Here is a 27,540-nt window from a genome sequence, read left to right on the forward strand (position 1 = left end):
GACAAATAATGTCGATTTATATTTAAAAGATCAAAATTTAGTGTATAACTGTAAAGTCAGATTTTAACAAACACCACACAAAAGGCACAAGCTGCTCGAAAGTAACAAGTATTTCATTTCAGATATTACTAAGGAACCTTACATTATTAGTGCATGGTGTGTTAATAAAACAAAGTTATAAGTACTCCCTGCCATAAGAACAAATTTCAGTACACACAAGCATTCCGTAATTCATTCGTTACCAAAATTAACTGGAATGCATTTGTAGGAATGAGAACTGCAGATATAAATAAAATGTTTTTATACATTCCAGTATAATCTAAAACACTGACACTATTAAAATTTATTTTAAAATAATATAAATGCTTGACCGACATAAATGAACAAATAAGGTGTTATGTTGGCTAAAGCTGATCCCACAACTTCGAAACTACACTGCATGATGACATAGTAGGAAGTCTACTGATTCTTCTCCAGGTATTCTCGAATCTTGGCCTCGTTAGCTCCAGAGAAGTGGTCAATCTGTAAGGGAGGAAGTTTTATTGCAGCTTGCCTCAACAGGATAAAGAAATACAAAATTTAGGTCCAATGGCTTGGCTAAATGCTCCAATAATCATAATACTACATGTGGTTTTATGATTCCACATTCTAAATTTTAATCAATAAATTTAAAATGCTTACAAAAAATATTCAGGTCATTTCCAATTCCAGTAGTCACCTAGAAAATCCACCACAAGATTTGAAGTCATAACTGTGGACTTGGACAAGAGTACCAACAACTTTTGCAATTAAGAATGAACAATAAAATGAAGTTGAAGAAATCAAATCTACTAAGGGGATACTTATAACATCCCATTACCAGATAAGATATAAACGAATCGTTTCTTACAACTATTAACAAACAAATATAAAGTCATCTTGCTGAGCTCAGCAGTACAGGAATAAAAAACAAGCAAACTGATTTGGTAATATTTAAAAAGAAAAACCTTCAAATAGTTTAAATGAAAAAACAATTTGTGAAGAAAAAAAAAATAAAAAAACATGACACTGTTTAAGTGAGAAGGAAAAACTGGAACATCTTGGGTTGTTACAAATTAAATAGAATATATAAAAGCAAAGCACTTACTGTATTGTATTTCTTACAGTGACATGCTAAACTTTTCGTCCTCACAAAACTCACAAATAGAGCAACAAAGGGATAAAGATATTTGGATCCTCTTCAACAAAGAGTGAAAAAACTGAATCAAAGCAAAATTGTTTACATCTAAATCAACGACACTAAGAAGGATTGGATGTAGACATCACCGAACAGCATAGAATGCTGAAACCACAAAAATATTACTTGCAGACATCTAAAAAAAATTATATATCTCTCCATTAAGATAAAATCTACAGGAGTCATGGTGGAATCCACTCAAATCTGAAGTTGTTCATCTTTTCACCTGCTTTAACCCTTGGTCTGCCATGGCAATCTGTCTCTTCCCACCAAATAGGGAAAGTCATAATTGTTAATTTAAGGGAGAGAGTGTAGGGGATTTCTCTATTCTACCAAGAAGTTGTCAAATTAGCACTTCCAGTTACCTGCTTGTTCTAATGACAGGTAAGATATAGAAATAATTATAGTACTCAAAAACTTGATTAACTGACGTTCAGGGAATCAAAGCCGAACAGAAATTCTTTACATGAATGTGCAAATTCTGAAACTTGAAAATTTAAAATATTGTATGCTAATGTGGTTAAACCACTATATATTAACAATCTAATACAGTAATTATTCCATTTGGTCTACATAATGGCTGAATTTCAATAGTGTAAGTCAATAAATCCACTTTATCTGGATATTTCATTGGTTTACATCAGCTGTTTTTGAAATAATCTTGTATATGAATCCTTGCATTCTATGTCTAAATGAACAAGAATCCAATACATTACTACAAAGTGCTAACGACTTAATTCATGGGATGTAAACTTTTTATAAATTGGCAACTTCAGACATTTTGTGGCATCTTTATATCTAACAGCCTAATCTACTGGAAATACTGCAGACATAGCAATGATGAAACAAATCTAAAGCTCTAATTTGCTTGTATTCTTTTTAATAAGGAAAGTAGATACATAACATCAAATATGAAATTCCTTACCATAGCGGGGGCTAAGATTAACTAGTGCAAGTGCCATAACTTAAGAGCAACTCATAATCTTGGTACAGGAACACAACCATTAGATGAAGCACAGAAAACGGAAAGACCCAGACATATGATAGTCAGTTTGCTGGTTTAATAAATAACCTATGAACCAACCATGAGGAAAAGAGATAAGCCACCTCAAACTCCTCATAAAAAAAAACCATAAATAGAAAACGTCATAAAATATGAAGCTAAGGTTATAAAACCAACCATGAAAAGAAAAGAGATAAGCCACCTCAAACTCCTCATATAAAAACTCATAAATAGAAAAAGCCATAAAATATGAATCTAAGGTTATAAAACTGTTGAGAACAAGAAACAAATCCTATTAACACTCAAGAAAATGCAAGAGTATATCTCTATCAATAAAAGGACTATGTAATTAAGGTTGCTTTGTTTTCTTATCACATTTACCTTTGTAATAAATTGTTGTTACAGTTTGGCATTACTGTTAGATTAAAGAGGCCGGCTCCCAGGCTTATATTTTTTTATTTTCTTTCTTTTATATTACTAAAGATAACTTTATAGTTTTCAATTTATGTTATTTCAATCTGAACTTTTTTCCTCCTATCTTGCCTTCAATTAATTTTACAAATAACTTAAGCATCGAAAAAAAAAAATAAAATACCATAAGGAATCGATACAGTAAAAAGTCCACAAATTCTCTAAAGTTTACTTAGTGTTACACAATAGTAATGAGCACAGGATTTTACAGTTCATTAATAAGTTATGTGCTAATAAACACAAAAGAATATATTAATAATCAACCATGCAACAAACTACTGTAATGAGAAACTTGTTTACTTATCTTACCTTCTCCTTGTTTTTGATGAAAACAAAAGTGGGCATACATGTGATCTGGTAGGCCACGGCAACCTCCTCCACCTCATCGACGTCCACCTTGAGGAACACCACGTTTGTCATCTCCTGGCTCATGGCCTATGAGAGAAAAAATATACACTACTCAATTTTAATGAAGATGACCTGCCCACTTATTAAATAATTTATAACTGGAGGCTATTGGCACAGTTACCAATTTAAATTTGTCATAGCAGAAGACACAAAAGATGAGGAATGTAAAAGCTTAAACGCCATCTGGAGAAAATCATAAAAACAACAAGGATCTAATGGGTTTTTGAAAATTCAGTTGCATTTGGTGCTAAATGGTCACCTGAACAACAGTGCCAGCCCAAATTCATAAATCCAAACATAATCCATAAGAATTAAATTAAAGGATTTGAACAGGATATTGGGAAAGGACCATGACTCTAAAATGGAAGTCACAGAGGAATAGGCTACTTCAGCATGTCACAGAAATGCTGGAAAGTACAAGGGTATTCAAAAAATATCTTAAATCAATAACTACCAGTTCAGCTTTATGCCAAGACTCTTATGAAAATTGATAACTCTACTCTATCATAACTACATGTATTTAGAGTAAGCAGGGACAGGTGCATCAGCCCTTTGCTGCTTTAAGCAGATGACCTAGTGTGACATTAATGAAGCATGGTGGAAATGTTTGAAAGAATGGTGAAGCTAAGGGGACTGAAAATCAAAGGAAAACAATGGTAATTGTGACTGTATAAGAAGCAAAGGAAAAATACAATAAGGAAAATGGAAAAGTTAATGATAATTTACTACTGTAAACCAGATTAAGTAGGCTAGGCACAAGATGTTCTGGACAACAAAACAATACATGAAATTAGATATTTTTGATGCCTGAAATTTATAACTAAGAACATATGGGGAAGCAATATGACAATTTTTCAAGTACAATCATTTGTACACATACATATACCAAGGCACTTCCCCCAATTTTGGGGGGTAGCCGACATCAACAAAGAGACAAAAACAAAAAGGGGGACCTCTACTCTCCAAGTTCCTCCCAGCCTAACAAGGGACTCAACCGAGTTCAGCTAGTACTGCTAGGGTGTCACAGCCCACCCTCCCACATTATCCACCACAGACGAAGCTTCATAATGCTGAATCCCCTACTGCTGCTACCTCCGCGGTCATCTAAGGCATCGGAGGCAGCAGCAGGGCCTACCGGAACTGCGTCACAATCGCCCGCCATTTATTCCTATTTCTAGCACGCTCTCTTGCCTCGCTCACATCTATCCTCTTATCACCCAGAGCTTCCTTCACTCCATCCATCCACCCAAACCTTGGCCTTCCTCTTGTACTTCTCCCATCAACTCTTGCATTCATCAGCCATTTTCCATTCTCTCAACATGGCCAAACCACCTCAACACATTCATATCCACTCTAGCTGCTATCTCATTTCTTACACCCGTTCTCACCCTCACTACTTCGTTCCTAACCCTATCTACTCGAGATACACCAGCCATACTCCTTAGACACTTCATCTCAAACACATTCAATTTCTGTCTCTCCGTCACTTTCATTCCCCACAATTCCGATCCATACATCACAGTTGGTACAATCACTTTCTCATACAGAACTCTCTTTACATTCTCCTAAATATACAACCCTGAGTCCTTTAACAGGCCTGTATAATTAGGAAAAATATGATACATTCTTTGACATAGGTTGTGAATGGAAGCACGTCGTTCCCCACGTTAAAAAAGTACTTTGCCCATCTCCCTTGCAAGTAGGGACATTGCTTGTAATACTGGTAGGTTGAAACGCAGGCGCAAAATGAAGGCACCTTACCTTCCCATCGACAAAACTTCTTCCCAAAAGGAAAGCATGTAAGAACCAGAGTGCTTCGTTGACTATAACCACATACAAAGCAGTCAAGAGAGGTTACCTCTTTAGAATGAAACATAAGGATGAGTGGGAAGGTCCCTTGTAACCATCTGATCCTGAAGACAGGATTCCACGCTGAAGATCAGCCTTACAATGTCGAAAAGTTATGTGAGCTCAGAAAATCTTGCTACATCAGTGTAGTGCTGAATGGAAGTATGTGACAGATGGCCTACAACTTTTAACTTTCTGTTCCTTGAAGCGCATGGTTTGGTTAGTCCGACAGTAATAAACAGCACAAACGGTTTGAATTCGGTAATTGGGATAGCAACGGTATTTTTCATTAGGATAGGGCCATTGACTGATCTCTGTAGAACTTATCAGCTAGGAATAGGATAATAGTAAGTCTTGCTCGGCAGCAGGAAAAGGAAGAGGGTGGGGACCCACTCTTGAGGAGCAAGTGCTTAGTCTTCTACTATAGGTTTCTATGTACCACAACAACAACATGTTAGGAATGATCCTAGTATGAACCACTCCTCCTGGTACATAATGTTTACCCTTGGAGTGTTATGTACCCTCCTTGCAATCACAAGAAGAACTCTCATATGACCTCTTCTTCTTCTGGCAAAGTATAACCACTCATCTGAGGTTAATGAATTCAGTATAAAACCGAACGTGTAAGAATGGCTAGTATCAACATTTCTTCCCATTTGGGCAAATATCAGCCAAGAAGGGAAAATAAGGGCAGCACCCTTCATCCATAAGTGTTACACATGTCTACTTTTCTTCCAGCATACACAACTGCTATTGATCAACCTTCTTCACAATGTCTTCTTTTCTGAGTATCAACAGTCTGCCTCTAATCTCCGATGTCACCACTTATATAATTTGATCACAGAGAATCCGGCGCTTGTGGAAAGCAGTAGTCAAGAGACCGTACACAGGGAGAACTCATTATGTGTGAAAGACAATTAGGTTGGAGCCTGTATGTGTGGAGACCTTGTGTGTATGCGTGAAATGTGGTACCTGCCAGAAACTATATGCGTGAAAGACAGTACGGCCATGTTAATCAGTTGCACGTAGACTTATGAGGCATGCATGCGGCGAGTCCTTGCACATGTACATGCATAAGACAGTGGTAAAAGACCGCACGTGGCGACCATGCACGTGACATCCCGATGCGCACATGCATATTCCTTGCATGTGTACGCATGAGGGACAGTAAGGTAAAAGATTATACATAGAGCCTGTGCTCATGGATCCAAGCTGCTCTTGTGGAAGGTAATATGTTCAAAACCAGTACATGTCGACTTCATATGCACATGGATTCTCAAGGACACCGCTTTCATACCAACACAAGCAGCAGCAGCACTTACTTCATCCTCTTAAGAGAACTCTCGGCATATGCTTATTTCCTAGAGAAAGATAGTCCAAGAAGGGGCAAAAGAAGGGCTCACCCCTTCCACAGCAATTACTGTAGCAGTGCGTTCTGCGAACAGTTAAGTCACGTGTACGCAACTCCTATCGATCAGTTTTCCTGGACTTCTTTGATGGAATCTTCTAACCGTTCTTCAGCTAGAGGTAGTGGTGAACACTATGATGAAGATGAGGCAAAGGAGGGGGGGGGGGAAGAATTGAAGTTCACCTTCCAAAGGGTTGTCATGACCAATGACGACATTCTAACAAGGAAAGAGATCACAGACGATGCATCCTTACTTTCTCAGGGTTACATTGAGGTCACCAGGCCACACTCACAAGGAAATTAACAGCAAACAGAAATGCTTCTATCAAGCGCAAGAATGTTACAGTTATCGGGAAACGACTACTAAAACCTACCTCCCTCCTTAATATCCCTTGAACATGATCTACCAACCAATTTATCTAAACAGAAGAGTAAAAGATCTAGGCAGCCGTTGGGGACACCGGAAGCATGTCTGTACTACCCAGTGGCTGAAAAACTTGGCTACTTGGTATGCTGTCGAGGGGGCAGGGCTTATTACGAATTATAACAGCCAATTTTCAGCTCCGCTAACAACATATTCCTATTAATGGACAAAGGTTTGTATGCGTGTAGGAACAACGTTTTTGTTGCCTTGGAGATACAGTATACTGAATTGGAAGGCTGAAACATGGATGAAACTAAGAGACAGCTACACTACTGAAAAATAAAGACACTCCACTTGTAGAGAGCAGAATTATGATGCCTATAAAAGTACTACTACTGTATTACATGTGGCAGAAACATGCATACTGCCAACTAATAAAACGTTAGAATTTTTTTTAAAAGTATAACCTTAGAATGTCAAGATTCACAGCTGGAGTATAGTGCAAAGATACTATTACAAATAAGATGAGATTTCCAGCAATTATATATAAAAAAAATGGAAACTTTTGATAGGAAACAGCTGGTCATAAAAAAAAAAAACAGTAGATAAGAAAACAAAAGAACAAAAACCTCCAGGAGGTACAAGAAATCATGGTAAACAAGAACGATAAAATTTAAGTCCTGATAGGAGTTCAGGAAGACGATGGTACATAACAGGATGGGGCACAATCAAAAGAACTCATTTTATGTCTAACACCATTTATGGCGATAATCTACAATATTTGTAATATAAGCAGAAAATAATATAATTATTATTATCTTTCCATAAATTTTCAACCTACCTCCAGTTTAGGAGCAATCATCTTGCATGGCCCACACCAGGTGGCATGGAAGTCGACGATAATAAGCTTGTCGCCAGCTTCTTCTAGCTGCTTGTCAAAATCTTCCTGAAAATAAAAACTGAACATTAGTACAAATGAGATAAACCTTTATCTGACTATACACACACTTCAACTGTTTAGCTCAAATAGAATACTGATACCAAAGAGTAATAGCCGAGCATTTAACTAACATCAATCATGGCTCCAAAATTTCATTCTGCAAGGATTAAAATACAGTATAAAGGGGGAATAAATAGTTTATATTACTATACAAATAATTATATTTTCTCTACAATTTACTGTACTATATTTATTTAAAAGTCTAATACTGTACAATACAACAAAATGTTTCAAATGAATCATTTGTCAAAAAAATATATTTGGATTTATCAATTTTGGCTATGTAGCCCAGCAATGGGGCCTGTGAAACTATTCAGCGCCCAGCAGTTACATTATGAAGTAGTTAAGAGAGGTTGGACAGGAAGAGGAAACAGAAGTAAAGTATAAAGATATAAAGCGAGTGCAGACAGGAGTCGAAAGAACGCTGAAAAGACCCTCAAGTGATGCCCATGCAGCACCACTAACCCCCAACTGGGATTATAAAATTCCTGGAACTTGTGGTTATCAGCTGCCCATCTCATATGCTATACTGTACATAATTCAACAAACACTATTGTAATGCAGTGAATCTTTGTATGTTAAATTAAGAAAGATTTGTATGAGAATATGCTGATGCGACAGAAACTGCTGGAATGTAAAAAGCATCACGTTTGCCGAGAGACTTTCCAGGTAAGGAAAGGCTGGAATGCAAGTCTGGGATACTGTACTGGGTAGTATGACACTGCCACTTCAGAATAAAGGGTGCATATATTCTGTTCTTAATACTGTATTGATCTGATAACCAAAACTGATAGGGATGAGATCCGAAGATGTCTCGACTGGCCACCTTCCGTTACATTTCTTCCAATTCAATGAAAATTTAAGCTACTGATTTCCTAATATGCAATTACCAAGTTCACATCAACATCATAATCTTTTTTAGCTACTAGTTAATTACAGTAGTATTATGCCATACTGACCAGCACCTTTCTTTTATTCTGATAAAGTAAAACTTCTCAAAATGTTTTGGTAAAATATCACACACTTTAGAGAGTAATTTGTATTTTTTCTAGCTATATAATCCCGATTCATTTAATCGGGGAGATTGATTCATTGTACGTCGGAGATGGTCGTTAGAAATTGTTAACGAGTGGTTAACCAGGTGGTGAAGGGAGTGGCTAGGGAGACCACACACCCTTTCCCCGGTATAATAGCTCGCTTTTGTCCTTTTGGCCCAAGAATGAAAGGGGTGGTTGAGGAGGGAAGTTAGAGTAAATGATTTGGGTTTGTATAACTAGGAAAAATACATGAGACTTTAAGAACATGATATGTTCCTACGTGACATTAAACCCTTGTCCTTTAATTAGGGAGGCTCACTACTTGGTGGGTTGGAAGTCCCCCTTAGAATCAAAATGACAAATTCGAAGATAATTTGTATTTTTCCTAACCATACAAACCTTAGCTATTTACAAAGGGTTATTACTTTTAGCGTAGCTGAAATGGCGAGCCATTAGAATTTAACGAGGGTGTATTACCCCCGCGCTAGTTAGCGGGGGGGTAGGGGAGTGGTAGCTAGCTACCCCTCCTCCCCCTCACACACAGGTGAACACTCACTTTCACTTAGAGGTAGGACTTGTCTTGGGGGACAGGGCTGGCGGGCAAATATGTGTAAATAGCTAAGGTTTGTATGGTTAGGAAAAATACAAATTATCTTCGAATTTGTCATTTGTTCCGTAACCGAAATACAAACCACGCTATTTACAAAGGGTGACTTATCCCTTAGGAAGGGTGGAAAGTCCCCAGCCATACTGGCTTTGGCTTTACCCGGGGACTCAGAATCCGAGTGAGTCGCACTCGAGAAAAGGAGTCCCTGCACCTCACAAGTTCCTTGCACCGCAAGGAACCATGTGGCCTACGTAAGCTTGTGTGTGAAGGAAGAAGTGTGACCCGTCTTAGGCAGTTGACCTGGAGTTCCAGAAGGAACTCTGGGTTAAGACGTTCCCAATACCACCTCGTCAGGGTATGGGGGACGCGACAGTATTGACTCAATACTCGGAACACAAGGAAGCATGGTTTACCTGCAGAGGTTCGAGGTCAGCTATGCAGAGACCAGGATGCTGCTTCCCCGTAGAGGGGATGATGAAGAAAGAAGTAAGGGCCAGACATACTTCTTTCGTTCATGCAGACTAAAACCTGATAACAATGCCCTCAACCTTCTGCTACCTGTCCAAAAAGGAGCCTGAGGTTAGACCAGCTGTTGTGTAGCCACCACAGAGCGATAGAAAACGTATCGAGACTCCTGTGGGTCACGCCCTGCAGGAAGCGGGCTGCGAAGGTCATCAGACGCTTCCAGACTCCAGCTTGTAGCACCTGCGTCACAGAGTAGTATTACTCGAAGGCGAGGGACGTTGCGATGTATCCAACATCGTGCTGTAGGGCGACGTGACGGGGGAGGGTCTGAAGACAGGTCGAGATGAATGTCCTTGAGTCCGGGCTGAAGAGGTATAATGGTGACTCTCCCCCCATGTCCTCCTTGTGTTCCCAAATCGGCTGCAACTGAGGCCAAACTGCAGCTGTTCCCAGCGCTAACCTCTCGATTCCTGTACTGGCAAGAAAGAGAAGGTCTTGGGACATCAGACACAGAATGGAGACTCAAAATCTTGAATGAATCGGACCGAAGGGTCGGGACCCTCAGATTCTGAGTCTAGCCAACAACTCAGGAGCGAGCCTGAATGTTGCCTTCCCCTCTTCCTTAGAAAGGGGGGGAGTAGTAAGAGACCAAGAAGATTGCTTACACACTGGCCGTGGCCAGAGTGAGCAGAAGACCCAGGGCGGAATACAATCCGAGGCCTGTCGTAAAAAGGTCTTGAGAAGATCTCTTAAAGGACTAAAAGTCCGAGCCATGCTCCAAGTTGGAGGTCTTCCTCCGACTAGGGCAGGGACGATCGTAGCTTCGCATGAGCGAGGATAGATCCAGCGGGCAGGAAAAAGTTATTCCTTTAAGCCTGAAGGTCAGGGAAAGGCTGAGCGACAGGCTTCATTGCCAAGAGCGGAAAGGAGTTTCCTCCCGCCGAAAGGCAATAAGACCGTTATTGCTGGAGAAGAGGCCTCACGGGAAGAGGTATATCTCCCACGGCACCAACCACCTTAGACTCTTCACTTTGCCTGGGAGACCCCTGTGGATGACTATCGCAGATGACGCGACCTCCGTACCGCGACTGTAGCGGGTTGTCTCTTCTAGAGGAGGAAGCGTAGTGTCTCCAGGCATGAAGCCGAAGCGACGCCCCGGTTCGGGAGAGATGTCGCAGTGTGGTTGCTTGAGTAGTCTGCGCCGTGGGAGAAGCTCTCCCGGGAGTTCCGTCAGGGGAAGCAGAGGGTCCAGAAACCGTTCTGCACATAGTCCCAGTGGAGCTCTCCCATTGAAAGGTTGACAGACAACCTGGTTTTGTTGAGACCCATTGTCCGCAGACAAAAAGGAGGGAAGACGCAGGCGTCGAAGTTGTCCCACCATCACCGGAATGCATCTTGCCAGAGTCTCGGGGTCTGAGACTGGGGGGAAAACTAGCGGAAGCTTGAGGTTCCAAGCTGTCGCGATCAGGTCCCCCAGACCAGCACTTGCTGGTTACCCAAGGTCAAAGACCCCTAGGTACACTCTCTCTATGAGGCTCTGCTCGGATAGTCTGAGAGAAACATTCCCCTGCCTGGAATGAGAGAGCCGATGGTGGAATTGAGAGAATCTCAATCATCCCGATATCTCTACTGCAAGATGTGAAGGTGTGAAAATGCGTCCCCTGCTGGTTAGCATGAAGTCGACACGCAACGGGGCGACTTGGCAGGAGCGGTAGGATCTGAAGAGGGGCCAGACTAAGGCCCTTAAGCCTGCCTGAATGATGGAGAGGTATCCTTCAGGTCTTGACCATAGGCCTGGACCGGAACATGCCCCCCCCCTTTCCTTTGACGAGTCCGAGAACCGCATCAAGAATGTGGGGAAAGGACGAGAATATCCACTACCATCAAGAGGCTCCATAGGTCAACACCCATTGCAGGTTTAATAGTTCCGCTGGTCCCATAGGGCCAGGGAGTCCGGTTAAACATTGCCTGAAGCCACCGGAACTTGGATCGCCCCACATGGAACTTATCCTGAGGCGACCGTTCGGACTATAAACGGGTCAATGAGGAAAGAAGAACTAGGAAACGTTCCAAGGTAGGGCTGAAAACTCTGCTTGACTGAGAACAGGTACTGCGACTCTCCTCAGTCTTGCCACGGTGAACCGAAAGGAAGGCTCGGAGGATGTGGTAACAGAATCTGGCGTCCCCAGGTGGCCACCCATCCAAGTACCGACGTTGCTTAACCTCGCTGGACGGACGAGAAGCGGGGTTTCCAACGTGGTAAGGCGGTTGACTCAATATCATGGCCAGATACTCCAGATGTTGAGGCAGAGGAAGAGAAGGCTCCAAGCAAAATACCATGAGCCCACACTCATGGTCAGCATTCGGAAGCTTTTCCCGGCGCTGAAGAAGGTCGAAACCCGAGCCTACCGGAGTTGACCAGCCCTCCAAACAGCAGAGGAGGCGGAAGTCTGCACCTGAGCGGCCAAGAGGAAGGCAGGGAGAGTTCTCTGGGGAAACAAACCTGCTATGCCACGGCGGGATAGCCACACTGCATCATAAGCAGGAATACTTGCAGTTTAGGCTGAATTCGACGAGCACCCTGGAAGATGGATGGAATGGAAACTGAAAGTACCCGTCCTTCCGATCCAGGGTTAAAGGAGTCCTGTCGCCTCGTTACCAGTCTGATCGATTCTGCTGGTCTACGCTGGCCGAAGTTTGTTCGACAAACTTGATCAGGGCTGAGAGGTCGACTATGGACATCCCCTCTCAGATCCTTCCTTACAAGAAAGGATCGACTGAGGGGGCCGGGGGTGAAGCCGTCGATGATCCTAAGGAAGACCTTCGCCTAAGGTATGGATCATTCTGCCCAACCGGGCAACTCTGCTGATGCTATGGCATAGAGGTTCAGAGACACTGAATTCGCTGACAGAGACGGCAGGCGCGATATCCTTGGCTACTCACAGAGATTGTGCGGGAATGGGCATCGGGAAGCTGTCATTCGGATGAGTAACCTTAAGCATCCTCCCAGCGAAAAAACCTGCAATCCTAGAGTTCGTGAACTCCTTTTAGGACTATGCCCCCCCGGGGGAGTCTCCCGTGCCATCTGTTCCTGACAGGAGGAAACTACAATTGGACACCTTGTCCCAGTTGTCGTAGCCGAGAACTTAGGCCGACGTGGTTGAAAGAAAAGGGAGCTGGAGCCCTGCAGAGTCTGGAAGAAAGCGCCTTGGAGGAGTGAAACCGGAAGTCGATTTACTCCGCACAGCAGATGTTTAAGTCTCTGTCCTTGGGCAAAGACAAAACTCTTCTCAAGGATGGAAGGGTGTCTGAGGTCGTTGACCTCCACAGATGAGACACCCGAAGGAAGCCTTCAGTCAGTGCGTCCAGATGGTACAACATCGAGCTTGTCCGCAAGTAGATACTTAACGACGAAAGGCCAAGGTGCCTGAGCTCGAGAGGAGGAAAGTACCCTTGATCTTCCTGTAGCTTCCTTGAACCAAACCTCGGGCCGTAACCGAGGAGGGAAAGAACCTGGTAAGCTCCCAGAGGAAGAGGTAAGCAGTCACCCCTTGTCCGATGGAGAAATCTTCAACGGAAAGCCCCCCCCGCCAAAAATCCTTCCAGGGCGGGAGAAGGAGAGAGTACTCGTGCAGGAGAGGGGACCCTCGAGACCGACCTCTTGGGAACCAACTTCGCCCTGGGGGAAGTCACCACGAAGTCCACTCCTCTCTTTCTCTTTAGCGTAGGAGAGACAGCCGCTGGTTTGTTACCCTGGCCGGTGAGTGCTGGTTTCATAAACCTCATTAACGCCCGTGCCAGCGGATCAAACCATGTCTGCTGCTCCAAGGACACAGAGTCCGAAATCCTCGCTAAGGTGAAAGGGATCGGGCGATCCTTTGGAGAGGACACGACGGTTCCTGCCTGAAAAGAAGGTGGGAAGAATGCTGTACTGACCTGTCTTCGTCCTGCACTACCAACCTGTGCTTGGATGGAGGTGATCCCGAGTGCCGCCTAGGAGCACGCGTCCCTGCTGCTACCACCGGCTGTGGAATTCGCCGCGAACTATGGTCGCGCGAGGGCGAACGGTCGCGCAAAGGCGAATGGTCGCGCGGGCGCACAGGCGAGTGGTCGCGCGGGCGCGCAGGCGAGCGATCGCGCGGGCGCGCAGGCGAGCGATCGCGCGGGCGCGCAGGCGAGCGATCGCGCGGGCGCGCAGGCGAGCGATCGCGCGGGCGCGCAGGCGAATGGGCGTGACGGCGAGGGATCGTGCTGCCGCGTAGGTGAAGAAGATCGCTGGCGGTAAGCGATGGCGAGCAGCATGTGTAGGTGAATGATCGCGTGATAGGGTGCGATGGTGATCAGCATCCGCAAGAGGGCGAGCGTTCAGGGTTGTGCGATGAGGAGCAGCATGCGTAAGCGGGCAATCGTGCAGGGTTGTGCGATGGCGAGCAGCATGCGCAGGTGAATGATCGCGTGAAAGGGTGCGATGGTGATCAGCATCCGCAAGAGGGCGATCGTTCAGGGTTGTGCGATGAGGAGCAGCATGCGTAAGCGGGCAATCGTTCAGGGTTGTGCGATGGCGAGCAGCATGCGTAAGCGGGCAATCGTTCAGGGTTGTGCGATGGCGCGATCAGCATCCGCAGTTGAGGGTCGCGCGATGGCGATCAGCATCCGCAGTTGAGGGTCGCGCGATGGCGATCAGCATCTGCAGTTGAGGGTCGCGCGATGGCGATCAGCATCCGCAGTTGAGGGTCGCGCGATGGCGATCAGCATCCGCAGTTGAGGGTCGCGCGATGGCGATCAGCATCTGCAGTTGAGGGTCGCGCGATGGCGATCAGCATCCGCAGTTGAGGGTCACGCGATGGCGATCAGCATCTGCAGTTGAGGGTCGCGCGATGGCGATCAGCATCCGCAGTTGAGCTAGTAGCTGGCGAACCATGTTCCTTCAGAAGTGTTGGAGAACGTTGGCGTGCCAGCTGTAACACACGTGGGCGATCCGGAGATCGCTGGCGAGCTGATGATCGCTGACGAGCTGACGATCGCTGGCGAGCTAATGATCGCTGACGAGCTGATGATCGCTGACGAGCTGATGATCGCTGACGAGCAGAAGGCTACGCGTGGAAGCCTGCGCAAAGAAGAAGAGTCCTTGACCCCGACCTGAACCGAAGTTCTAGATCGCGAGGGCGAACGTGGGCGCACAGGGCACGTAACAGGAACCGCAGGGAAGATCATCTTGAAAGCGCTGACGAACAGGAGAGCGCTGACGAACAGAAGGGCGCGCAGGGAAACCCTGACACGCAAGGGAAGAACCCCCGTGGGGGCAACCCTTTGCCCCGAAGGGATCGTTGTCCGCCGGGAGACTGATGTCCGTCGGAAGACCGCTGTCCGTCGGGAAGACCGTTGTCCGTCGGGAAGACCGTTGTCCGTCGGGAAGACCGTTGCCCGTCGGAAGACGAGATTAGACTGCTGTCCATCTGCACCAAGACGGAAGATCGAGAAAAAGGAGTTGTAGGCTGCAAACGGAGATTCAAAAAGGCGCCTCAAGCACCCTTATAGGGAGATGAGAGGCCCTTACGACGAGGCGGACGGAGGGCCTTACGGCGAGGGAGGCCAACAGCAACAGCAACAGAAGAAACCTCCGAAGAGGAGTCTCTATGAGTGTACTCTCTCGCGAACGAAAGAGAAACACTTCGTGGAAGAGACTGGTCAGCCAGTGACCTAAAAGGGGCAATCCTCCGAAGAGGAGCTCCTGCAGTTGCCCAGCCCCTTGAGCGAAACTGCAGGTGCGACCGCTCAGCACCAAGAGCATAGTCGCACGAAAAAAAGGCAAGAGAAGAACCCCCCAAAAGAGGAAAAGCTCAAGCCTGGACAGGAAAAAACTTCCCTCGGAAGGAAAGTTATCCGCCCAAGGAGGCAAGCCTCCTGACTGTTCTAAAATGAACTGGAGAGCTGTCCGTCGACACGGGAGTACTACCAGTAGAAGGAGACACGCCCCTGACGACAATACAAGGGGGGAGGCAGCAACAGCCGAATCCCCAGGACTCAACCAGACAGCTCACACCGTTGCTATATTACAGAAACGAACTAGATCGGTAACTGTAAAAAAATAAAACAAATAATATTAGTACACATTCATTCCCCCGGGAAGGCTCCGAAGAGGAATCCCGAGGAAAAGGAACAAGAATTACACAACAGGCACGTGCCCTCACAACCACTTACACTCGCGGAAGGAGAGCTGTAACCAAAACAGAATTATAACAATTATAATTATGTAACTATGTAATTATGTAATTTAAAAATGAATGAACACTAAAGAAAAAAACGAAAACCCCGAAAGGAATCGTTCTACAAGCTGAAAAATCAACAACTACAATTAGATTCATAAACTAATTGAGACAAAATGTACGGCGTAGCAACCCCACCCACACGGGAAGGAAGCTACAAGGGCGTAGTAAAACATAGTAAAAGGGTGAACGACCTCAAGAGAGAGAGAGAGAGAAAGACCGAAGTCAAACTCGATCGCAACCCATAAAATTAGGCCGTGGTGGCCTAACTGCCGAGGCCTCCACGTAGATATCGTACACTACACACACACATCTGAAAAGGAAACTTACTTATTCTATACTCAAATATATATACAAACATGAAAACATGTTTACATATATATTGAGTAAAAGAAAAGTAAGCGATTAAGTAAAGACAAAACAGACAATGGCTGCCAAGCGAGGACCAAGACAGAGACGTCTGTCACAGTCCGAGCCAAAAGTGAAAGTGAGTGTTCACCTGTGTGTGAGGGGGAGGAGGGGTAGCTAGCTACCACTCCCCTACCCCCCCGCTAACTAGCGCGGGGGTAATACACCCTCGTTAAATTCTAATGGCTCGCCATTTCAGCTACGCTAAAAGTAATAACCCTTTGTAAATAGCGTGGTTTGTATTTCGGTTACGGAACAACTCAATTATTAATTTTCTTCCCCTGAAGTGTTCACCACTGGGTCCTGTACGAGAGCTAGGCGGTGACCCCAGCACCCTCCTGACTCTCTTTCATAGGGATTTAAACACTGATAGGACTTGGCCTGTACATGGATGCATATACTATACTCAATCAAATAAAGAAACCTTCCCCCTAAGGAGATATCAATTTGGAATCATACACATGTATGATAATCAATGGGTTGGTACTGAATAACCCTCGTTTAGGGAGGATGGGGGAGAACAGAAAAATGAAGGAGAAAAACCAGTCACTCTACCATCCATTCCAGACTTACATCTACAGTGTTACGTACATGAGAGACATTGTCCAGTGTGGAAGCTGGGCTGGTTACACAACTACTTGAGCAGGCACCACAGGACCAAACACAAAGGTGTGAAGGGACTTGTGGGTATGCTCCTGTAGGTAGAAGGCTGCAAAGGTCTCTTGCAGACTCTGGCCTTCATCACTTGGTCCACTGACAGGATTCTTTTAAAAGCGACAGTGGGGCTTGTCCCCAACTTCATGAGCTCTGGTCCTAGCAGATACCTTGACTCTATCATCAGTCGAGGCGTATGCTTTACGGATCATATCATAGAGCCAGAGAGAAACTATTCCTTGCCACCTTCTTGGTCCTGTCAGTGCCCACGAAAAATTCTGTACACTCAGGCCTGAGATGTTCGATCCTTCTCAGAGCACACCACAGAGCCCTCACAGGACACAATAACATCTTCTATCGATCTCCATACAACGCTCCTTGAAGAGAGGGAAAGCAGGTCTCGAACCTGCAGTTATGCACAGCCGGGTTCTGAGTTTTGGCTATCAATTGTAGCAAAAAAACAAACAAACCTTCCACCCTTCAGCGTGAGTAAATAAGAGAGCCTATGCAACTCTCCTACTCTCTTCACTGATATCAAGGCTAGCAAACTGACAGCTCCTACAGGGTATGTGTAAGAGCCTCAATGACAAGGGTCATGTCATACTCCGGGGGACTGATGTCCTGAGGGAGCATAGACAACTCCCACGAAGCGGAGAGGTATAAACCCTTCAGTCGATAGACCATTCCCAAAACTGAGCAGTAGCATTTGACAGGCGCAACTGAGAGGCACTTCTCTCCCAGAAAAGGAAGACAAGGAAATCGCTGATCTGCGCTACAGTTGCTCTGACCGGAGAAGTATACCTTCTATGACACTAATTGCAGAAGATGGACCATTTCCCCAGACAGACAGTTGCAGGTACCCAGAGATCTCCAGTACACTGTCACGTAAAAAGCCTTTCGCCTGGAGGAGATGGTGGATAGCCTTCCATCGTGAAGATCCAATGGCTACAGAGACTGGTGGTACCTCAGAAGATGAGACTGACTGAGAAGTGTGGATTACTAGGGTAGTTTTCTCATGACCGCGAGTAGAAGAGCTGGCAGATTGGGACTGCTCAGCTATGGGCTATCTGGGAACCAGCAGGGTCATACCAAGTTCTGGAGTAATCAACACCCTGTTGATTAACAACTGGATCAGGGTGAATGGAGGGAAGGCGTATACATAAAGGTGATCCAGTGGGTGTTGAAAGGCATCTTTGAACACATCTCACAGGTCTGTGATGAGAAAACAAGGAAAGAGAAATTTCCTGATTTGCTGAATGGTTAACAAGTTACTCCAGGGCGAGCTCTACAGTGCAAGAAGGCTCTGCTACGCAGGGATGTAGGGACCCCTCCGACCCTACATACTGTCAATTGCAACTCAAGTGTGTTCACTAGTACTGCACATTCTTCTTTCCAGAATGTACCTGGCTGACAACTCTACAGTGTGGAACGTCGCCTAGATGTGCATCCGATTCATCAGGTCACCAAGAGGGCGTGAGACCACCCACCTTTGCTTCATGATGTAGACTACTACGGAGGTATTGTCGGTCATCAAAACTACTCAGTGTTCCCTCAAATGTTCCTGGAATGCTCACAGTTCTAGAGAGACTGCTCGCAATTCGAGGACGACGTGCAGATATCTTTTTTCAAGACTAAACACTCGAACGAACCAGGTTGTGTAAGAGTGCTTTTCTCCCCTCTACTGATGCATCTGAGAACAGTTGCATGTCTGGAGGTAGAGAAACGAGTGCGACTCCCATGCTGATGCAGATCCGAGAGCTGCTAGCTTCTGATGCATACTACCAAGGACCGAACCTAGGGCGTATGTACAAGGGAGGCGGCAAGTCGCATCCGCTGAAAACACCGAAGCAGCAAGACTTCGGCATCTACTTGGGCATTGCCAAGTTAGACCTCACCGAAGGCTTACTTTGCTTCTTTACCTTTAGGGCGGACATCTTGTTATGTATTATTGTAACAATGTGCTATGTTATTTCAAGTGTTTCAGGTATTGCGCAACATTGCATCATATTGCATGAATAAGACATGTTATGCTTTGATCATAAGAGTAATGATTTGTTTTGGTATTAGGATTCAAACATTTGTTGATTACCTCAGATAAGATAGGATTCTTTATGATTTGTGCTGGAGTAGGATTTAAGTCTTTTCAGAGCGATGCTCTTTTGTTTAGCAATGTTTTGGTTTGTGAGATTTGTGTAAGACGCTCCATATACACTTGAGAGTCAGCTGTCACAAAGTGAAGTTCATAATGTAGTCTTTTATACATTAAAGACGTATTTTATAATACCAACGTATTATTATCCATCAAGCATATATCAACGAAGATGGGATCAGCTGAGAAATAATTACTAATGATTATTCATCTCTGTTCCAGGTAATTATTATGGTTAATAGAACTTCCTACCTAAACATCCATACATCATATTTTGGCGACCGACGTTTGAGGACGACGGACAAGCAGGGAGAAGCATTGGAGCCTATGTACAAAGACGGCCAGCACAAGAGAAGTTCCGTTTTTACAGTAGGAAATCAAGAGTAAAATCGCCCAATGAAGATTTTACCAGCAGCAGAATAGGAATTTCATCAAATACACAAAAAAGGGGTGAAATTTAAATTGGGTAGGTAGGAAGTATACTTGTGACTGCAGTATAGTAGCTTAACCTACCACAGTTATTAAGGTACGCAAACAAAATGCCTTTTAATATCGAACCGCCACCAGGTTTTAGCGTCACTGCTGAGCCTAATTCTGTTGCAACACGATGGCAACAGTGGTGTGAGGAATTTAAGATTTATTTAGAAGCATTAGGGAACATGAAGGATGCACAAAAGAAGGCATTATTACTTCATACAGCAGGTAGGGAAGTTCGGGAAGTGTTTAAGACTTTGCAGCCTACAGATGACACAAGTGAAGCTGCAATTAAGGCACTTACCACATATTTTGCTCCTCAAGTCAATAAATTTTTTGAAAGATACCAGTTTTCAGCGCAAGCTTATCAGAAAGAAAATGAAAGTTTAGATGCATTTGTGACTAGACTAAAGAATTTAGCTGTTTCATGTGAATTTCTAGAGTTAGAAAATGTTATCATAGATCAAGTAATTGCACATTGCACATCAGAAGAGCTAAGAAAGAAATTATTGCAAGATAAAGATTTAACATTAGAAAAGGTATTGATAACAGGCAGAGCTTTAGAAACATCAAATAGGCAAAGTCACATAATAGGTAGTTCTACAAGCAATAGAATGGAAAATTCTAAAATTAATACAATAGGTTCTAAGTGGAAAACCAATGAGAATCAGAGAAGGAATATGTCAAAGCCTAGTCATAGAAAAGTGCCTAACACTATTGTTCATAAATATCAGAATCAGGGTTATACACAGAAACAACAGGAAAAACCCAAGTGTTTTAGGTGTGGTAAAACTGATCATCTTGCATACGAAGCAAAGAAATGCCCTGCTACTGGACAGACATGCCAGAATTGCAGAAAGCTAGGTCATTTTGCAACTGCTTGTAGATTTCCTAAACAGTACGCAAAGAAAATAAATGCTACAGTTGATACTATGGGTCAAGAGAATAATGAGGAAAATGTTCATGATAATCAGGTTAGTTCAGAAACTGATTTTGCGTTTCACATAAATTCAGTCAATAAAGGTGCAAAGAAACATATCATGGTAGAAGTAATCATAAATGGTAAACCAATTTTGATGCAAGTTGACAGCAGCCGATGTATCAATTATGTCTGAGAAAATGGCTAAAGGCATTCCTAATTTGTTATTAGAAGGTACAAATAGAGTTTTGAAAAGTTATAATGGTTTTGATATTCAGGTAATAGGTGCTTCGAACGTAGAAGTACAGTACAAAGAACAGAAATTAGAGAGAATGCCATTAACAGTAGTAAAAGGTAATGGACAAACTTTGCTAGGTTTAGATTGGCTACAGTATTTGAAGTTAGATTGGCCTAGTATTTTGAAGGTTGCAGGTAGACAAGATGAAAACAAAAATGAAATGTCTATGGATGATATCCTATCAGAGTTTCAAGACGTATTTGAAGATAAAATAGGTACAGTAAAGAACGCAAAGGCAATTTTAGTTTTGAAACCTGACAGTTCTCCTAGATTTTTTGCTCCGAGACCAGTACCGTATGCATTGAAAAGTGCAGTTGAAACAGAAATCAAGAGATTAGAAAGTGAAGGTTCTTGGGAAAAGGTCACATATTCAGATTGGGCTACACCATTAGTTCCTATTGTGAAGGAAAGTGGACAGGTTAGGTTGTGTGGAGATTACAAAGTAACGTTAAATCCACAACTGCAAGTAGCTCAACATCCCTTACCAAATCCGAAAGACATGTTTGCAACTATGTCAGGATGCAGTGTTTTTTCTAAATTAGATTTAAGACAAGCATTTCAACAGCTTCCCATGGATGAAACTTCACAAGAATTATGTACAGTAAATACATCCTTAGGTTTGTTTAGGCCAAAGAGATTACCTTATGGAGTTGCAAGTAGTCCAGCTATATGGCAACAAACTATGGATAAGATTTTTTCAGGAATGCAAGGAGTATTCATTTTTATAGATGATATTTTAATTGCGGGTAAAGACACAAGAGAACATAGAGAAAGATTGCGAACAGTTCTGAAGAAGTTGAAGGAACATAATATTAGAGTAAATAAGAACAAATGTATTTTAGAAGTTGATTCAGTGGAATACTTAGGTTTTGTAATAAATGGCAAGGGTATTCACAAAACTAAAGAGAAGATTAAAGCTGTACAATCAACAAAAGTGCCAGAAAATGTTAAGGAATTACAATCATTTCTAGGTTTAGTAACATTTTATGGGAATTTCATTCAGAATTTGTCTACAATTCCACTTCCATTCTACACCCTTATTCAACAGATTATACAATGGATGTGCAATTTGTTGTATCCAAGTTTGCAAAGTGATTTAGAAGATAAAGGGTATAAACAAGTAGCAAAGCTTCCTAATGTAAGACATTTTTTACCTTTGTCTGATGTCATGGTAAGATCGTACAACACTCCAGAGAAGTGGGTACCAGGAGAGATTGTAAGAGAGATAGGAAATTTACATTATGATGTTCGTGTTGGTGATAATGTTGTAAAACGTCATGTTGATCAATTACAGCCGTTAAACAGAAAGACAGTAGAGCATGTGAATGTTAGAGATGAGAAACTTAAAGAAGTAGTTAGATCAAATGAGTCAAGTATTAACCAAGATGGTCCAACATCCAATGTAGATTCAGAACCAATTCATGTACCAGTACAAGATGAGGTTAAAGTGCTTCCTAATAGGATTAACAGAGGAAAGCCCCCTGAGAGATTAGATTTATGAATGTTTTTACAATGTCAAGTTAAGGGGGAGGAGACTGTTATGTATTATTGTAACAATGTGCTATGTTATTTCAAGTGTTTCAGGTATTGCGCAACATTGCATCATATTGCATGAATAAGACATGTTATGCTTTGATCATAAGAGTAATGATTTGTTTTGGTATTAGGATTCAAACATTTGTTGATTACCTCAGATAAGATAGGATTCTTTATGATTTGTGCTGGAGTAGGATTTAAGTCTTTTCAGAGCGATGCTCTTTTGTTTAGCAATGTTTTGGTTTGTGAGATTTGTGTAAGACGCTCCATATACACTTGAGAGTCAGCTGTCACAAAGTGAAGTTCATAATGTAGTCTTTTATACATTAAAGACGTATTTTATAATACCAACGTATTATTATCCATCAAGCATATATCAACGAAGATGGGATCAGCTGAGAAATAATTACTAATGATTATTCATCTCTGTTCCAGGTAATTATTATGGTTAATAGAACTTCCTACCTAAACATCCATACATCATACATCTGCCATGGCACAGATCACAACAGCACTTGACGTATGAGGATGACTGCAAACAATACCCCCTACAAGACTTACAAGAGTGAGCATGATCTACAGCCAGTTTGCATAAGCTGGTTGCACCGTCTGCTCTTCCCTCGGAAAGTATGAACATCTTGCTTAACTTCCATCACAATTAATCCAACAAAGCATTCACTTCCTGCAACAGCTAGTTAATAACCCAATGTTCTAAATCCTCTTAATTTTAGGCTAAGAACACTAAAACATTACTGAATATTATAGCTGTCGGATTAGCTTGAAATTTTCACAATTATATACATGACAGCGTGCACAATTTTTTAATGTTTGACTAATAGACAGGGTCGTTTCCAAATTAAGGAAAGGCGAGCCAGAAGGTAAAAAATTGAAGACTTTATGTAATAGATGAAACAGAAAAAGGAGCTGTAATCGCAAATGAGCGAAGGACAATCAATGAAGCTTTATTACCCAAAGTACTTGTGATCAATTGCACAGTAAGGTATACTTCCTGTGAGGGAATACACATACACCTTGCCTTGTCCAGTACTCAAACCGACCAATTTTAGAACGTAAAATTCACACATCTAAAATTTCAAGTGTACTTATACATGCTTAGGAATGCAACTGAATTTTTCATATAAAATTTGAAATAATATTTGATACAATGTTATATTTCTGCAACTAAATAGAAATTACCTTTATCCTTAATGAAAGTCAAGGTTATAGGTATAATGAGGTTAAGTCCTAAAATATATCGACCAAGGACGTAGTAGCTATAAATTGTTTTATGAACAAAATCTTTCTTTTTTAACACTTTCACCCCCACGCTATTTGGAACTTTCCAACCCTTCACCCCAAAGGGTAATTTTTTTTCAAGCCTATTTTGCAGTATATTTTTTTTTAAATTGCTCTAACAGCCTTAATTTTTGTCATAGAGAGGTCAGGTTAGTCTCATTCTCTTGGAAAATGCCTGAAGTTTCTCAAAAAAATTATCAAAAATAAGCAAAAAAAAAAAAAAATGTAAATAGCAGTTTTTGCAAGGACGTACCGGTACGTCCATGGGGGTAAAGGGATGAGTTTTGTGAAACATACCAGTACGTCCTTTGGTGGTAAAAGGGTTAATACAAAAAACAATGAAGAGAGTATAGGATGTCTCATGGGATATAAACCCTAAAAAACCAGTTCTATTTAGAAAAAAACCTAAGCATGCCATACCCCAGACACATAACTTATAAGATGCCTCAGGAAAAAACATCGAAACAGGTTTATATATATATAAAAAAAAATTATACATGCAACATTCAACACTACAGTGAAACATTCTTAAGCAGTGTATAGTTATAGTGGCCACCTTTTTTTTTTTTTTTACATTAATTTATCTTAATTAGGAATTGGGGGATTTAATGTCAGTTGAGGGTCAGAAGATTAAGACATAAAATATTGTGCTCAGTCACATAAAACAAATAAGATAAAATTACTTTTAGTTAATTCAAATGTGTATAATACAGCCAATAAAATTGAATGAACCTAACAAATGAATCATTAAAGTTTATTTCAAACAAAATTTCTGCCTATGCAATTTACTCGTAATATTGTACTGTATATATACCTAGCCTAACCTAGGGTGTACTATTCAATTTAACCTTAACCCCTTATTTGTTCTGTCAAATTATGTACCAGAACAAAATAATAATAGTAATAATAATTATTATTATCCAAGCTTGTAAAATGCAAGGTAAAATACACCCTTGAATAAAAAAAAAAAATAAATACAACAAAAAATCAAAATAAATACAGTTGGGCACATGCCTGTCAATTAGGGTGCACTATTCAACTTAACCTTAACCCCTTATTTGTTCTGTCAAATTATGTACTAAAACAAAATTATTATCATCATTACTACTAGCTAACCTGATAAAATGCAAGCAAACATACACCCTTGAATAAAAAATGAATAAAAAATTAAAAAAAAATTAAAATAATTACAGTTGGGCAAATGCCTGTCAATTAATAAAAACAAAGTGCTACATTTATCAGAATATATAATAATCTACCAATGAATTAAACCCTTTACAAAATTAGAAGGCTAATCATTAATCATAGAAGGCTAATGGGTAGTAATCCACTTGCAATTTACCAGCAACAATGTGACATTTACCAGCAATTGGGAGAGAGTAGATGACACATTACATTCATTAAAGAAAAACTTTGATGTATATTTCCTAGTTAATTAAGTAAGGGATATATATTAAAACCAGTTTTAATCACTCCCGTAAGCTATCAATTGCCGAGATGACATGACACCTTATAGATGGAGTCTTTAACAGATGAAAACAAGCAAAGATTGGGTTTATAACAATGAAAACATAAAAAAATTATAATTGATATATAATGTTAAACCTTAAAAAGCAAATTCACAAATAATTAAAAAAAAAAAAATTGGCGACCTTTCCGTAGCTTAAAAGATATGCCCTCAAGGCTCTTTCCACCAACGGTTGTGGAATACCACAAAAACTGGAGCCTTTATATTCATCAATTAAATTGCGTAATCATTTAGCAAATGGGTCCTGCAGGATGGGTCGTGCGGCAAGGGCAAAAGGGTCATGCCGTAAGATCTAATGATCCTACTACAGGAAGAAGAATCTCGTTTCTCACATGCGATTTCGAAGATTTAAATTTTGGTTAATTTACGTAATAAAGCTTTAAACCGGAAGATTTATATTAATTCATATTTACAAACGTTACATATTTAATTATGTAAAATTATAAACGTCTGAAAACGCCGAAAAACTATGAAAAAATGCCTGAAAAAATTAAAAACGTCTGAAAACGCCGAAAAATAATGAACGTAAAAAAAATGAAAAACGCCTGAAAAAAATGAAAAACGTCCGGAAACGTCCGAAATATAATGAAAAAACGTCAAAAAATGCCAAAGAGCAAAAATTTGGATGAAAGATACCTATAATTTTCTTTATTGAATAGCAGGAACCAGACGTCACATTGGAGGGTATTAGCTTCCAAGCCGATCACCCACAATTTCTCACATACATCAACCTCTATTTTCAATACTACCTTCAACTTTGTCAATATCTTTACACTAATTGATGGACTAAACCTTAAACTAAGATATAATGCCTGACATTTACCTTGTCCTTGATTTCGTACACCATTTTTACTAGTTTGTTTCACAGAGCAACGAGACAGTACGACCTGGCGACTTGCTTCCACCGACACAGTGAGACAGACTTAGGAATTTATGCGGCCCGATCCGATCAGAATAAGGGGCGTTCCTGCAACCCCATTGGTTGGCTTGATCCTTGACGTCATGGACGCGAGAAATTCAGACCCTTCTTGCGATTCTATTGGCCGAGGTTAATTATGACGTCATGGAAGCGGGAAATTCAGAGCATTCCTGCCATTCTATTGGTCGAGGTTAATTGTGACGTCATTAATGCGGGAATTTGGAACGTTCTAATAGTCTCGTTTCGCCATGTTTTGTCACGGCTACGTTATTATTTATTTCAGGGGGTGTTACGTCACTGTGGGAAAATAATCATCGCGTGACACTGTAACATGTAATTTATAAAGCATAAGATCTCAAGAACAGTTAGCAGCATTTTGCGAAATGAATATATACGTATATGTTGCACTGCCAGATTGCATATTGATTTAGCTAAGGCAATTTCATGCTGGGAGTAAATATGAAGACACAATTTCTTGGGACTTCATTAAAAGCGGCATCTGCCTAACTTCATGACAAATGTCAATCAAATTAACAAATTAATCATCACTAATGAAACAAATAGGTAATAAAAATTATGATTTCATATGAAATTATATATCAAACAATGTAGGCTACAGAATAGTAGAAGAAATTATGCACAAACTGACGTAGTTGGGTTAAAATAATCATCATGACATTAATATAAGAAAAGCACATCTTACCTTACTTTTTTTTTTTTTTTTTTTTTTTTTTGTCCTACACAGCAACGGGGAACCCTACTCTCTACAGGACCTCCACTGTCATTTTATCTTTTTCTTTTAATTAAAGTAGTTGCACAGTCGACATTATTCACCAATTGATATGATTCCAATACTTCACTAAATGCTAAACCATCAGGATTTGATGCGTCACCCATCCAAAGATTGAAGTCTCCATAATTAACTCATTCATTTTCTCATGATAATCATCTCAATGAGTTCACTGAATTCTTCATAGATACTGGCATTTGTTCTCGGAGGTTTGTAAACTGTTACGATGGATATTTTTTCTGTTTTCTGCGTAGTTTTATTTCTTTATATTCAAAGCTTGTTACACAAGTTCTTTTTAACCTTATAAGATTTGAGTAACTTTATGAATGAAGAGCCCGACACCCCACAAGACCTACCATCTTTCGGAATTTGAAAGGTGTGTGTGTGTGGGGGGGGGGGAGTCCTTTTAGTGATCTTAGTATTGTCAATGTTATTTAACCTTGTTCCAGTTTTAATAGTTTATATGTAAAGGATCT

At 41.6% G+C, this 27,540-nt stretch overlaps 1 protein-coding gene across 1 annotated transcript; it reads right to left on the reverse strand.

Moving 5' to 3' along the window:
- On the reverse strand, nucleotides 1–26,329 carry Trx2 (Thioredoxin 2). The gene is made up of 4 exons (XM_068391140.1): nucleotides 26,179–26,329; nucleotides 7,560–7,664; nucleotides 3,000–3,125; nucleotides 1–522 (listed from the first exon to the last, which is right to left on the reverse strand). Exons 1-4 carry the CDS (start codon nucleotides 26,200–26,202, stop codon nucleotides 460–462), a joined length of 318 nt encoding a protein of 105 aa, XP_068247241.1. The 5' UTR covers nucleotides 26,203–26,329; the 3' UTR covers nucleotides 1–459.
- Between the last annotated feature and the right edge of the window lie 1,211 nt (nucleotides 26,330–27,540).

The sequence above is a fragment of the Palaemon carinicauda genome, chromosome 17, assembly GCF_036898095.1.
Source record: "Palaemon carinicauda isolate YSFRI2023 chromosome 17, ASM3689809v2, whole genome shotgun sequence".
Lineage (NCBI taxonomy): Eukaryota > Metazoa > Arthropoda > Malacostraca > Decapoda > Palaemonidae > Palaemon > Palaemon carinicauda.